The sequence below is a fragment of the Cololabis saira genome, chromosome 17 (genome assembly GCF_033807715.1).
Source record: "Cololabis saira isolate AMF1-May2022 chromosome 17, fColSai1.1, whole genome shotgun sequence".
Lineage (NCBI taxonomy): Eukaryota > Metazoa > Chordata > Actinopteri > Beloniformes > Belonidae > Cololabis > Cololabis saira.
In genome coordinates, this window is record NC_084603.1 from 9,666,588 (window position 1) to 9,681,717 (window position 15,130).

Consider the following 15,130-nt stretch of genomic DNA (forward strand, 5'->3'; position numbering starts at 1 on the left):
TGGTTTTAAAGTCCAACTGATAAGATAGCTTTACAAAGAATAGGATAGGATGAGACACGTAAACAAACAGTTGCCTCCAAAGAGTGGACTCAGGGAAAAACAGGTTTCGATAGTTCAATATATTCAGCTTCATATCACACTGTAAAATCAGCAGTTTTTACTGGGTGTTTGAGCTATTTTTGTCCCTCGTCACCCTTCTCACTCCTAAGTTTGAAGACAATAGTTATCCAGCCCTCCGAAGTTGGCTAAACAGTGGGGTGCAAAGGTTGTGTTTTTCACTCAACATCATGAATCAAAGAGATCTTTGGGATGCCTGAGAGATTATAAAGGATTTTTTTTAAAAGAAGCATTTAAAACACATCTCTCAGTGCAGCGAGGTCAATAAATCCCCAGCTGACGAGTGGATTTGTGAGCAGCAAGAGAGCGAAAATAATTAAACAACAATGCAAAAGCTGTTTTTGGAACTTTAATTACAACGAAAGAAAAACAGCCTCTAGATGCGTCCTGTTGCTGCATATCGGGGCCGCTTGAGTAAACATTAGCAAGAAACAGATTATGTCTCAAATTATTATGCAACAGCCTGATTCACAAAGTCCTCCCTGCTAGATATGACCCCCCCCCGTCCCGTCCGCCATGTCAGGTTCCGCTTGGTGCAGCGTCAGCTACACGGGAGGGTGAGTACTTTGTCTAAGAGGGCAAAAGCCACCTCGGGACTGCTTCTCTTTAGCAGACGCAGGAACTGCAGTTCGCCACTTAACGACCCCGTGGGCCGCTTTATTGCTCGCGGAGATGGGTCTGGACGCTTTTTACAAGCGCGCCGCCATGAATCTGCAACAGTCACATTTGCATTGGAGGGAGATAATGTGGCGATGTTGGCATGCGAGGCAGCAGCCGTGTTATCGTTTGCTCGGAAAGGGGACACGCTGCACACTAATGCAGAAATCTGTTTTTAGCATTTGGCAGAATGTCGTATGGGTGATGGTGTGAAAGTCAGAGCAGCACAATGCATGTTGCTGCAGTACTATTGCCCCTGGACCAAAGCCTAGCTGTGGCTCATACGGCTGATTTCATTCATTATTCATCAATTTTACAACTGTTGAGTGGATTAAAAGTATATGAATGTGTCTTTTATCTTCATGAAGCCAGAAAACAATGTGTTGCATGCAAGCCTCAGACTATCTAGCACATGTAGACGGATGATTTATTTCAGCAAATGCCCAAATATGTGGTCAACAGTTATACCATCATGTTGACAGTCATGATTGATTCAACAAATTCCTGCTGACTGCACATGACTTGGCACGTGTTTCTGCAATCACTTCATCAAAACTGGAGCAAAGTTAGGACAATGTGCCTGCCCACCCCCAACCCTGCAAAGCCGCGCTTCACCGGGATCCAAACGGCAGCTTAAAACAGTAGCCTACTTATGTTGCGCAGAGTAAATCAAGCCCCCTGAGCCGTCACAACAAGCCTGCGCGTCAGAGCCGAGAGCCTGAGTGGCGAACCTGTCCACAGCCCTGCGTTTACCACTGAGTCACCCCAAATGAAGCAAGCTCAGACAAATAAGTTCATACAAGATCAGAAATTGTATTTGGCAATTTTTAAACAAGTGCATACAAGTACAGCTAAAAGCATTTTAGTTTTGCCAAGTGCTCGTAGAGTAGCATTAGTCACATTCTACGTTAAACAGGAACTGCCACCAGACCTAGAAGTACATCAAGAATTTTGTTAAACATCAACAAAGAGGAACGTAGTTCATTATGATGAGTACATACCTTTATCTTCAAAAATATAGAAACACAATGTATTCAAAAATCAAAAATTATACAACCATGTTTACGAAGTATACTCTTCCCTTGGGTCCAATATTTACAAGTCTGTTAGTTTGTTTGAATGTTATGTATGTGATATTTATATATTTATACTCATTTTTTTTGTTGTTGTTTTTTTTTTTGTCTCCCCCTCCCCAAAGAAGTGTTCAGACAAAATCAAGGGTCCCTCTCCTTTTTTACTTTGACATCTCCCGCAAGGATGGTGGCGATTTCTCCCTGCATGAAAGCCCAGGGTACGTTCGAGCCAACCAGGGGACATTTCTCTCCGCTCGGACAGTACACTTCACCCGTGGCGCCCTGCTGCTTTATGCTTTCCCTCGAGCACGGGAAGCAGAACTTGTGAGAGGGCACAGACGGGCACTGAACAAAGTGCGTGTCCTCCAAACGCTCGTGACAAAGCGTGCAGCACAGAGGTATGCTGCCGGGTACCGAGGAGTCTGGAATGCTCTGGGGGTGCACTTGGTCCATGCCCGGCACGTGGGGGGTGCCCGCACCCGACGCCTCCCTCTGCGCGAGCCTCCTCTGGTTTATGGAGGACGGGGACAGGGGGCTGCTGCTGTTCCTGCGGGTGGTGGAGTGCACCTGGTTGCCGTCCTTGGGGGAACTGTTCCCGCCCGCGTTGTCCGCCGCCATGATGAGCGCCGCCATGGGGGACTGGCCGTTCTGACTGGCCGCCTCGGGCGGGGTGGTGCGGGAGTGGGGGGATATCGTGGAGGGGGGGGAGGCGAAGCTCGGCGGGGGCACCGGAGGCATCTTCAGCGAGTCGTTGGGGGGCGGCGGTAACCACTGCTGCTGTCCCTCCCCGTTGAGCTTGGCGGCCGGGCCCTCTCCCTCCGGCTCGGGTGAGGCTTTTCTCTTCATGCGGGGGTGTTTTCCTCTGTCTGGAGGCGGGAAAGGGTTAAAGAAAACAGTTTGAGTTGCAGCAGCTCATAGTAGGATCAACAATTTCCCCTGGAGGGGAGATGTGTGTGTGTGATTATGTGTGCAAGTAGATATACACATAGATATAGAGCAGATGCAGTTAACAGAGACAGTATAGTGCAAATAAGCATATTTATATAAACATTTATATGGGCATGTGTGTACAAATATATAGAATATTCAACTATGTGTATGTATGTATAGGTATGTGTGTGAGTATAATTACAGTATATTATAATAATACTGTTATTTAGCAGTGTGAGTACAGTGTGTGAGTATTTATAGATACGGGTAAATGATTAGTGAATGGGGGTAGGATTAAATAAGTTTACACTTCTTTTTGTTCCTACTCCTTTTTTTTTGCACATGTATATTTAAAACTGCCATCCCCCCTTTCCATCCCTTATGTCATTTCATCAATGAATGTGGTTTTACTGCTATTTCAACATTTAGAGCATTCATCACCAGAAAAATAACTTATTTGACAATTTTCACCTGTTTTAAGTAAATTTTATCTTTAAAGTAGAAAAGTAGAAGTATAAGTAGAAAAATCTGCCTGTCTTATTACAAGCAAAAAAATCTTGTTCCACTGGCAGATTTTTCTACTTATTTTAAGTGAAAATCTACTTGAAACAGGTGAGTAAGTATATTCAGTGTTAAAGGATGACATTCTTTGTTTTGTTTTCTTAAACTTCTCTTGAAGAGTTGTTTTTTTCACATGTACAAAAAAAAATCAATTTTTTTCCCCCCTTGCTCCCTGCAAAAACAATGACGAGTACAAGTGGTTGATTCATGCTTCCGCGTTACGCCTACGGCGTAGGGTACGCGGCGGTGCGCGTCGCCGCGTACCCTACGCCGTAGGCTACGTGCGTCGCTTTTCTGGGGGGGTCTTGTACCTGACTTGCTGGCCGAGGCGCTGTTCTCGTAGCTCATGACGCGGGGCGGCATGGCGGCCGCATGGTCCTTCTTAAACCTATCGAAGGTGTGCTGCACCATCAGCTCCCGAACCGTCTTATTTTTCCCACTCCAGTCCTCCTGCCTCTTGTGTGCGTCCAGCATCTCCGGCGTGAGGCTGTCGCCTCTGTGCTTGTCCTTGCCGGCGTCCCTCTCCCTCTCCCTCTCCCTCTCATGCTCCCCGGAGCCGGAGCCGGACGCCGGTCTCTTCCCCATCTCCGCGGGGCTGAGCCCCATCCCCCCCGGCCTGCCGTTAACGGCCACCCCGCTGCCGGCCCCGTTCACCACCAGCGGCACCAGGTTGGGCGGCACGGCGCTGCTCCGGCGCGGGTTGGGGCTCTGCCGGTTGAGCTCCGGCGGCTCGTCGGGTTTAGGAAATCCGTTGGGAAGCACCGACATGATGCCGCCGTTGGTGGCCACCCCGCGGCCGGAGGAGGGCTGGTACTCCGGCCCGCCCAGCCGCGGCGGCCGCTCGGAGGACAGCGGGTAGCGGTCCAACGGCTGCGGCGGCGGTCGTTGCTGCTGCACGCCCGGCTCTCCCCCTCCTGCAGCCCCGGGGAGCTGCACCTTCCCCGGCCCCGGGGAGCGCCCCTCCTGGAAGCCGTGTGCGCGCTTCAACTGCCGCGCCGTCTCGATCACGAACTCGATGCGGTCCGCGCCTTCATAGTTGACGCATCCCCGGCACACCGGCTCGGTAAAATCCCAGATCATGGCCCAGGGCATGCGGGGCAGGTCGCACAAATAACACGACTGCCTCCTGGAAGAAGAAGAAGAAGCAGCAGCGACCGCTGCGGACGACATGGCTAGAGACTCTCTTTGCTCTGTCTGCCCGTCGGTCCGTCGAGCCTCCAAAACTCAAAAAATAATTATTCTCCCGCGTCTCAAAAAAAAGAGGAGAAACGTCAAAAACTCCCTTCTCCTGACTTGTTTTTTTTTTTTTTTTTTTTTTTTTTATATCTGGAGCAACAAGGTTGAAGTTTTTAGGGGGAGAACTTGTGCATGTCGGTGTGCGCGTTACTACGGCGCTCCTCCGTCTAGCTGCGACTCTCCACTACTGGCTCGATGTGGAGCAGTGACGTCACCGCGGAGCTCTAAACGCCTGCTTCCACTTCAGTTTCTATTGACTTGATTTCTTAGACAGAGCCCCCCCCTCACACACACACCATCCTCCCTCCCTCCACTTGTCCCCCCACTTTACTGCAGCTTCTGTCACTCGTTGCTGCCTTTTTTTTATTTTTTTTTATTTTTTAATTAAATCACTTGGGCCTACGCCAAAAAAGCTACACCCAGCATCCGACCTGAGAGGGAATAACCCGCACATCCTCTTATTATCACCAAACCTGCAAATATTAATAATAATAACAATAAAAATAATAATAACAATAATAAAAAAACGTATTATTATTATTTTAATAACATTACATGATGTCCTAGTCTTTTAGAATGTCCTTGTGCTTTTTTGCTAATTTAGCTTTTTTTTATTTTATTTTATTTTTTTATTTTTATTTCTCTTTTATTTTATTTTCTATTTTTCTTTTTTTCTAATCTTTATTGTAAGCGCTTTGAGACTTGTTCTTCAGGTGAAAATGCGCTCTATAAATACAATTTATTATTATTAATGTATTATTATAACACGCGGACGGCAGCCTGCAAGCAATTACAAGATTTTTATTATTATTTAGGTAAAGAGATATAAATACTATCTATAGATGGATGAGGCAAGACGCGTTTGCAGCTCGCGTCGCTTTGTCCTAATGCCGCGTTCCATTTGTCCTCGGAAGTGGGGATTTCCCAGTTCCCAGTTGGATTTTTCAACTGGAACGCCCCTCGAAGTGGGATTTCCCACTGGGAAAGTGGGAGAGTCTTCACCACCCCCGAGTTCACATTCCGAGATGGCTGACCCGGTTGTAAACAGTAGAAGAGAGCTTCGTAGCACTTCATTCTAGTTTTGGTCACACTAAATCAGTCGTATACAAGTATTGTTCGGCATATATATGCTGTTATAGTGTAATTTACATTTTTCATGTGGTATATGCGAACTACAAACTTGTTTTCCTACTTTGTAACTGGAACGCTGATAACTCGGCTGTGACGTCATTCCCAGTTCCGAGTTCCGACTTCCGAGGTAAATGGAACGCAGCATTAATTCAGACTATAAAGCCTGAATTATGGTCCTGCGTTAAATCGACGCAGAGCCTTCGCCGTAGGGTTACGTGCGTACGGTGCGCGTCGCCGTGTACCTTACGCCGTAGGCTCTGCGTTGGTGTAACGCGGAACCATAAATCAGCCTTAATCCGGTTGAGGCTGAAAAACGCTGCGGCTTGTTTTTCTCAATGCGCCGAGCTGCTACTACTACCGCTGTAGGATGAATGAGGCGGGGAGGAAGAAAAACAACCGGGCTACTGTAAGCATATGGCAAGAAAAAGGAGATGTGCATCCACATGATTGTTTTTCTTGGAGCCGGGGGGCATCTTTCAGGATTACTAGCCCCCCATTTTTTCCCTCATTTGTCATTGTTGTTTTTTTTTCTTTGCTTTGCACTGTGAAACTACTGACCTAGACTTTTAGATGATATTTTCCTGGCTTGCTCACTTTAAAAAAGACAGTAAAAGCGCCTCCTTTAGCCATTAACCAGGAAGCTCTGTCACGAGGTGGGGATTTCCAGCCAGTGTGTGTGTGTGTGTGTGTGTGTGTGTGTGTGTGTGTGTGTTTGTGTTTGTGTGACTAGACTTGAATGGATTGGAGGTTACTGTATGAATATACTCAAGCTCTGCCCACATATTCGCAATCAACAATCCAAATTTCCCACCTTTTGCATTTAATAACACTTGAATGAACACTCTTTTTTATTTTTTTTGTTCTCTTTCTCTTTTTTTTTGCCTTACAAAACAGCCCCAAAGGCAAAACCCTGCAAGGTTAATTAAAATGAAAGACTACACAGCTGTGTTTTATGTCGAACATGAAGGGAAAATGTTAGAAGAAACACGTTATGTACCAAAACCCCGGCTAAAATCCCCTAAAGTAAAAGTGCAGTTCTGAAGTGGAGGAGTGTTCCAGCAGTTCAGAGCCCTCCTCTCATTTGGGCTCATTCCAGCTCATTGCAGCTTAGCCTCGGGCTTTGGGTGAGGCAATGCGTCTGAAACCTGCAGACACAAAGCAGGATATGTTTGTGCAAGTCCATGTGACGTTGGAAAGAGGAAGCAAGATGTTTAGTCACGTACCCTTATCCGCCTCACCCATCTACGGAACATGAGGCCATTTGGCTCCCCGCCTGCAGCCATGATCACGCACTGAGGCATGAGGCTTTTCTTCAAAGGGTTTCCATAAACAAAACAAGCACTCTTGGAGCTGATCTACTGCCACCAAACACACATACGTTGTATTTACTTTTCACTGTACTGTAGTTACACGTTTTTGTTTTTTTTCTTAATTCCTTTCTTTAACTACCTTGTGTGTTATTTTCACACGATTTCCTGCCTCTGCTTTCTCTCAAATGTTAAGTCCTCGCCGGGTGAACAACACAAGGAAATGTTGCCGGGCCTCATGGTACAGTTGGGAAATGACTGCGAGGGACAAAATAAACAGATTTTTTCCTTTCGGATTGGTGGGAAACAGTCGCCGTACGCTTTGATCCTCCGCTTTTTCACTCAGTCGAGCTGGATGCAATCAAATAGCTGCGGGGCCAAATTGCTATTATGCAAGACGGAGGCATGCTGAGATTCATTTAAATCCTAAATGACCTGATTCTATAATAGGAAAATGCAGCAGTGGCTGAAGAGGAAAAGGGTGGGGGTTGATCTAAACAGAGGCAGAAAAGGTCTGCCAGGGAGCCAGACATCCACAGGCGGTTCTGATTGGCAACTTGAACCATGTATACAGTAAAATCAGAGCAGTGTGACCCGGCTGGTGGCCATCTCATTAGAGCCTCGCCTCTAAACCAGATGGAGCTGCGTAAGTCAGTTGTGAACTTCTCTTTTAATGCAGATTGAGACACGAAGAGGCTAAATAAAGCCTGAGAGGTAGGTGATGGCCAGGGGAATACCCAGCATGTGACAGCAACGCAGGCCTGACGACATGACGTTATTTTTGTTTTATCGCTCCCTCCGAGCCTGTTAAATTTTATATCGGACATATTTTATTCATTTAAGCGAGGCATTACACATTCCCTGTGAAGTTCTCCGTTGAAACAGAGCCCAGCTTTGGATGCTTTTCTGCGTCTCTTTATCCCCACCAACATCTATGTTATATAACCCTTTTAGATCAGCGGCTGGGGCGAGGATCAGACTTAACTGTACCATTTTGCTCTGACATGAAGGAAGGTGATAACAGGACGGAGCGAGGACGTGCTGCTCGGACCTAATCAGCTCTCGCTGTGACGTATCGTTCAGATCAATAGCTAAACAGTGTGGCAAAAGCCGGAGAATACACAGAGCAAATATGTCAACAAATGCTTTTCACAGTTTCTGCACAGGAGAGGTAACCATGGAGATTATCACGGTACCTCAACTACCATATATATCCTGTCGACGGTGGTATTTTTAGCCTTACTTTTGCACTCTGAGGATTAGAGCGGCACTTTAAATTTCTGGAGCTCTGAACCGTGATGGGCATTCTTCTGCCACGTTGGCTGCCTCCCTTTTTTCTTTCTTTTTTGCTAGTAGAGTCTGGCTATTGTGTGTGTGTTTTTTTTATCCTTTAATTGATTTTTCAGACTCGTTCCTCATTTCTGGCTGCATTTTTTGCACAGCAGAGAAAAATGACACGCAGCATGTGCATAGAAATGACAACCAAAACAAAAACCATGGCCACCGTTATGGCGTCAGCCCCTCGCGAAAGGTACGAAATGGTGGAATTCAAATAAAATGGAGGGTCGACGGCGAGAGGGAAAAATGTGTTGGGCGGCTGGAATCTGGGGGCTGGAGGCTGCAGAGGTGATGTCATTGGGCCAGAGCAAGAGGCGAGTGAAAAACAAGTCTCTCTCTTGATTCTGATCCTCTTTGCAGTCCCAGCAGGGGAAGGGGTGGGGGGAGGTGTGTGTGTGTGTGTGTGTGTGTGTGGTGGTGGAGGGGGTGAGGGGGGGGACTGGCAGTCGGCCAAGGCAAGGGCTGCTGGGAAATGGCAAAGGATGCCAAGCAGGCCCCACCGCCAACATTAGAAGCTCACATCTTTGTTCTCAGAAACCTGGTGTGCTGCCAAAGGCCTCATTTCAGCTCCATGGCATGATTACACTGGATGTAGGCCAACTACTGAGAGCGCTCCCTCCCTCCCTCCCTCCCTCCCTCCCTCTCTGCCTCCCTCCCTCCCTCCCCGGGCTCCCTCTATCTCCCTCTTTTTCCACTGCCTTCAAAAGCTTTTCTGCCAAACATGTCGCAGTTGCCATGGCTGCAGAGAAGGGAACATAAAAAAGTGAGTAATGAGTCAGGCTTGGACACAGATGTGCCACATGTGTGTCCGTTTGGAGGAAGCAAAAAAAAAAAAAAAATCAAGATGGTAACATATCCCTCTAATCTGACCGCTTCTTCAGTGGACGCATGACTTAGGGAAATTTGCAGGGCTAAATTAGGGAGGGGGTGGTGGAAGGTAAAATCCCTACTAAAAAAAAAATGTAAATAACTCGCCTTGTTCTCACTTCCATTTTTAAGCAGAAGCCAGTTTCAGTGGCTTGCTGTGCAGCCTCAGCTTGTCAACCAGAAACAGAAAGAACTGAGGTTAGCTTCTGTCATGCTGTGCTCAAATAAGCCTGCATGTAAAGTTAACTGACGACATCATTTCCTGTCCAGTGGAAAACCCCGTATATTTTCAGACTACAACCAGATGTCGATGTAAACAACCTTTCGCCGGAGATTCGGTGGCTGCCTTGCTGCTGCTTTCTTATACGTTGACCTTAAAAGGGGGTTTCGAGCATCAGTCACGGTTGTTGTGAGAAAAACGCTCAAAATGCCAGTGTGCTGCACGATCGCTCACAAAGTCAACACATTCATATTTTCCAGAAGGACAGCAGCATCGCCCACAGCCTCTCCTGCAGCAGCACTGCGGTAATTTCTGTGCACCTGCTCTGCTCTTCATAGTTCATCATGCAAACTCCAAGGGGACTTTACGCATCATAACATTTTTTTTGTGCACGGTCTCAATGTGTTTATCTAGGCTAGAGTAATCCTTATATTTTTGGAGTCATTTTCTTGATTTTTCTTTTTTTTTTTACTTGCCGATCGGAGAAGGGGTTATGTAACCTCTTCCTGTGAGCCAAAATAAAGCATTCCCAAAGCAGGCTTACACTTCACTGACGCTCTATTTTTGAAATGCCTTGCGAGAAAATGGACTCTAACAGTGCAGTGGTTCCAGCAATCAGCCTGCAGATGCAGAGGAATAATGTAATGTAGTAATGTATTCAAGTGTGGGTGTCATTTTCACCATTCTGCTGTCCTTCTCTGTTATTAAGTGGGAGAAAACTGTTTTCTTTCTTCTCTTCTTTGCATATATTCTCTCTTTTGGCCTGAGTTGTATAAACCCTTTGTAAATATTTATTGCAGGAGCATCCTCACATGCATATTTATAGCTTCTTTATTTAGAAGATATTTCAGTGTTGCTTTTGGAAGGAGATCAAAGGTACTTCTTTTCCTGTAATGCTTGCCTTGAAAGCAAAGGGCTATATGGAGTAAGTTCAAAGATGTATAGAATTATAAAAGGCTGACCTAATTGGAAAACCTTCACTCTCTTCATTTTTGAGGGAAGCTATTCGTAGACAGCATGTGGCTTGTTCGGAGAGGGGGGAGGATCATGGATAATGCAACTGCAGTGTATCGTTTACAGATGTTGTGGTCTGCTTTGGGAAGTTATATTTCTTCAGAATTCCCGCAATTTAGCTGTAAATACATTCACTTAGAAACAGCTCTTTTCCAGCGGTGGCCGTAAATCAGCCGAGGTTCCCATCACAGATTCCACAGATGCTTCTCTACTCTCTCTTTGATTGTCTGGTTTATGGACGATGCTCCATCGTACACTGTTTGCATCTGTGCCAGAAGCGTCCTTCTTCGCCTCTCCATAAAAGTGCAAGCTGTCAGGACAGTGTGGCATTCATTATCCGGCTGTGGTTTCGCAGGCCAGGCCCCTGAACGGCTGATGAGAACGGCTCGTCACAGCCGGCCTCCCGCCCGCAGTGAAAGATGGAAGGCCGGGAGACGAGTGCCATCTCCCCGTCCGTGTGATGAAGTCCCGGTGACAACAGCATCTGGGGCATCTGGACACACAATGTCCTCGCGCACAATGTCTCACCTCCCTCTTCCACCTCAAAGCCCCGTCTCAGAAAACGGGTCGCTGTGAAGAGCCGAAATAGAAAATGGAGTTGTGATGGTAAGTACGGCTAAGCGTGTGTGAATTCATAGAGAGGTAAGACACATCGATATGATACAACTTGAGTCAACGTTTCATGATGATCAGTTTCAAAATTATTAAAATTACAGCCAACTGCACTTTAAAAAAAAACATCCAGATTGTCTGTGATTTTTATTTGGAGGTAAAACTGGAAAATACAACGAAAAGCACATGCAATTATGACAACAAACCATATGAGATAAATGTGAAGTGGAAGCCATGATTCATCAGCACAGACGGAAAACCCCCAACAAAAACGAAACTGTTTTCTCAAGCTCTTTAGGGCGGTTCTGAATCTGCTGAATTATGCCTCATTATTGATATCACTTTGCTCCAGCTGTTGATAGTAATGAAAGTACCTCATCACCGCCGCGCTAAAGCAACACCGAGGTTAATGTAAGCTTAGCTTTTTGCAGAAAATGACTAATTGGACGGGCCTTCTGTAGTAACCAAAGAACAGCAACACGAAGAAAAACTGGTTTTGCAGCATTGAGAACGACAGACATTACATCTTTTTTTCTTTCTTTTCTGTCCAACAGTCACATAGTGGATGGTTTAGTCACCAGAGAAAGGCCTGGCTGAACTGTGAGAAGCTCTCGGGCTGACTATAGCAGCCTTGACGCAACAGTAAATTCTCAGAGGAGTAGAAAAGGACGGAGCCGCGAGAGCACTGTGGGAAAGTTCAGTGCCCTTGAAGGAGCCTGATAAGGTGATATGAACCCGCATGTTTGTGTTGTGCAAATTTGTAACGACTGCAAGCCCGCTGCTGATACTGAGCCATCTTACACCACGTGCTTGCAGAAAAACCTGCCCGTCCAAAGGTCTTGTCGCGCTGGGTGTGGCCAACGTTATCAGCGTCATTTCAGTTGCGATATGGGTATGCAACGTTGTGTGTGTGTGTGTGTGTGTGTGTCTGTTTGTGTGTGTTTGGTGAGAGCAGTCATCGTACAGGTTTGGGCAAAGGTCGTTTTTTTTCAAACTGTTTTAACATATGAAAGGTTGAGCTCGCCGCCCTCCCCTCCCCGTGAGTCAAACGATCGGATCCACATTGTTCAGCCGCCACACAGATGTGTAACCTGATCTTGTTCTATGCAAACCGCTGGCGAGCTCTTTCTCTCACCAAAGAAGGATAAAGTTCACCTACGCCACACAATGGGAGGGAGGAGCCAGACAGCCTTGAAGAGGAAACGCTCTCAAATCAACTGACAAGTCTAGCTACATCCAGGGTTGCCCTGAAGGACATCGAGAGGCGCCTCCCCCCCCTTTTTTTTTTTTTTTTTTACACTTTTATTTTCACACACACGTATCTGCTTTGTTCATCAAGAAACATGCCTGAAGACAGCTTGAGTCATTTCTTCCTGCCCGAGTGTGTGCGGAGGTTTTCATTTGCTCCACGTGACTAAAAAAACAACACCCCTATCAACAAACGCCATTCCAGATCTCATGTCGCCGAAGAGACAAGAAAAAAGGCTTCCTACTCTCAGGTTATCCATTTACAGTGCGAAGGAGGAAGACCGGGTGGCTCGTACCACGTAAACGGGGGGGGGGGGGGGGGGGGTCTGCTCGCTGCCTGAACTAGTTTACCCAAATATTCACCACATCAGCTTTCTGGCCATTAACTCCCAGCGTGCAGGAACAAGAAACTCGTCATCCTACACCCAACAGAGCCCCGCTTCCTCCAATGAAACAATGCAGTTAGAGCTGCACTCCCATTATGAAACTGCTCTGTCACAAGACCAAGTGCCTCACAAAAATGCTGTTGTGACACATGCGCTCTGTTGACATAAGGGTTAAACATTGAACCGCCTCGCAGACAAACACGCACACACACAAAGGGCGGTAGCTTTAACCGCTGCTGCACCAGTTTCTATTTATCTTTCCACTTTGGCCGGCTGCGTCCGCCGCCGCGGCCGCCGCCTCCCGACAGTTGTCAGGTTTATCAAAGAAGAGAAGTCCGCCGGCCAACTGCAGCCAGGTGCACTACAGTCTAATGATTCACACTGCACACGCAGCACTACGCGCCGCATGTTGGGAGATTTGCAGAGGTCACCGGGTGCGTGCGCGTGTCTGTGTGCGCGTGTGTGTGTGTGTGTGTGTGTTGGATGTCATGTGGTGCAGATCCCTGGCTCAGTGCTGGTGCAGAGGGTTCAGCAGGAGTTCAGCACAGATTCATTATTCATGCTTTTCTGCGTACCGAGCGATGGCACAGAGGAACCTTTCCACTGAAGATTCCCAAGCCACCGAAATGTTTTTCTTCCTAAGGTTCAGAGTCTGCTTGTCGGATTCAGATGTTACCCCGCGCCGAACATACCAGTGCGATTGTTTACAACAACGGAGTAGCTTCAGTGTAATGTGCGTTGACAATCCTTGGAAAAATCCCCGCTTAACAGTTCTAGGAAAGCCGAGCCACCTGGAAATCGCATGACTTCCTGAATCTAATTCCAGGCCCCGGCTTTCAGACCGTCTGACTGGAGCTTTCACTGAGGGGTGTAAACACTGAACGTCAGGCCTGTTTGCCAGAGCCGGCGTTGAATTAGGCATTAGTACTCACGTAATGCCTGCCGTGAACTCGAATGCCCCGGTAAAGCCCTCATTATAATTTCTCCCTGTCCAACAGATTTATAGTACACTGTGAAGCCCAAGGGAGGCTTTGATTGGCTGGACTCTTGAGCAGCAGCGCTCCACGCGGTCTACTGTTGCTTTTAAAAGCAGTCCTCACTTTACTCGGACCATATAATGATAGTTTTCAGTGACAGGTGGCCGTTTCGCTAACCTGCAATTGCAGTGTGAACAGGGCAAAGGAGACGCGGCGAGGGAATGACACCGGCGAGGGAGAATCCAGAACAAAATCCCCTCTCGTGTCGCAACGTGCTGTGTTGGCGGACCGTGACCTCATCCAAAGTTTACACGCAACTGCTACATGCTGCTTTGTTATCTTCAAACCAGCACATTCCAGCCCTCAGCGGCAAACACAAAAAATGTCAGCGTGCAGATCCTGCTGCGCCGCGAGAGGCACGAGTAAACAAAGCACACACACGCACAATTCATGAGGTAAAAAAACACACACATGCAGAGCCACGAGCTCTCAAAAGCAGGAGCGACATATACGTGTATTTAGGTCAGCGGTGGAGCGACGGAGGCTTTACGGCGGCTGCTTACTCAGCAGCCTTGCACCTAGGCACGGCTCGCTGTCATTCTCTCCTCAAACAGACCGGGCTGATAAATAGCTATGAGGAGGATCACAGCCTTCACAGCTGATTGGCTTGATGCTGGCCTGATATAAACAGGAAGCAGGTTGTGCAAGTCAGAAAGGGGAGTGGACAAAGAAGGAAGGACAAGAGACAGGCTGCAGAGTGTGCAAAGGCTTGAGAGGGGGGGGAAAAAAATCTCTTTGTTTGTATAGTGAGCCATGTGACTCGTGGAGGAATGCAGCTTGTGATGCAGCTCTCTGCATTGTCAGCAGCTTGTGTGCAGTCATAATGCTGATGATGTGTGAAGTATGATTTGCTTTTATGTTGAACAGTAAGGCAGGAAGCTACAAAGTGATGCTAGTTGACCATTGTGGGCCTGCCGTTGTTTTACATCCTCACTTGTTTATTTTCATCCGTAACACCGTTGAAGGATTTCTGTGAGGCAACTCGACATGTTAGCAGCATATATAGGAAGCAAAGCCCTTGCTTCAATTCACACTCTTTCAGTGACAGATTCCCATTCGCTTCCCTGCAAAGGTGATACTTCAGTTGAGGAAATTTGAATACATTCCTGCTTTCATTTTTATCAGGTTGCACAACCTGGCGATTACATAAGTGAAGCACGCGGTGACTAAAATGATTTCACTTCCTCGTTAGTCACCCTTCTCTAACCAGGACACATGTTCCCGTTTTACATCTCCTTATGTAGTGAAATATTTTCTGAGGGCAGATAAAGAAGAGTGATTATCAATATATTATCAATAAAAATGACTGTGATAGGTTAAAGTGCGTTATCTCCTGTGTTGGGTAAGTGTTGTGCAGCCTCTGCGCGTAAGGCGCTGCGATAGGGCGAAAGCACTT

General features: G+C 47.0%; 1 protein-coding gene across 1 annotated transcript; it reads right to left on the reverse strand.

The window, feature by feature from the left end:
* Positions 1-1,567: 1,567 nt before the first annotated feature.
* Positions 1,568-4,772, reverse strand: irf2bp2a (interferon regulatory factor 2 binding protein 2a). The gene is made up of 2 exons (XM_061744627.1): positions 3,650-4,772; positions 1,568-2,713 (listed from the first exon to the last, which is right to left on the reverse strand). The coding sequence occupies exons 1-2, from the start codon at positions 4,506-4,508 to the stop codon at positions 1,989-1,991; spliced, it is 1,584 nt and encodes a 527-aa protein (XP_061600611.1). The 5' UTR covers positions 4,509-4,772; the 3' UTR covers positions 1,568-1,988.
* Between the last annotated feature and the right edge of the window lie 10,358 nt (positions 4,773-15,130).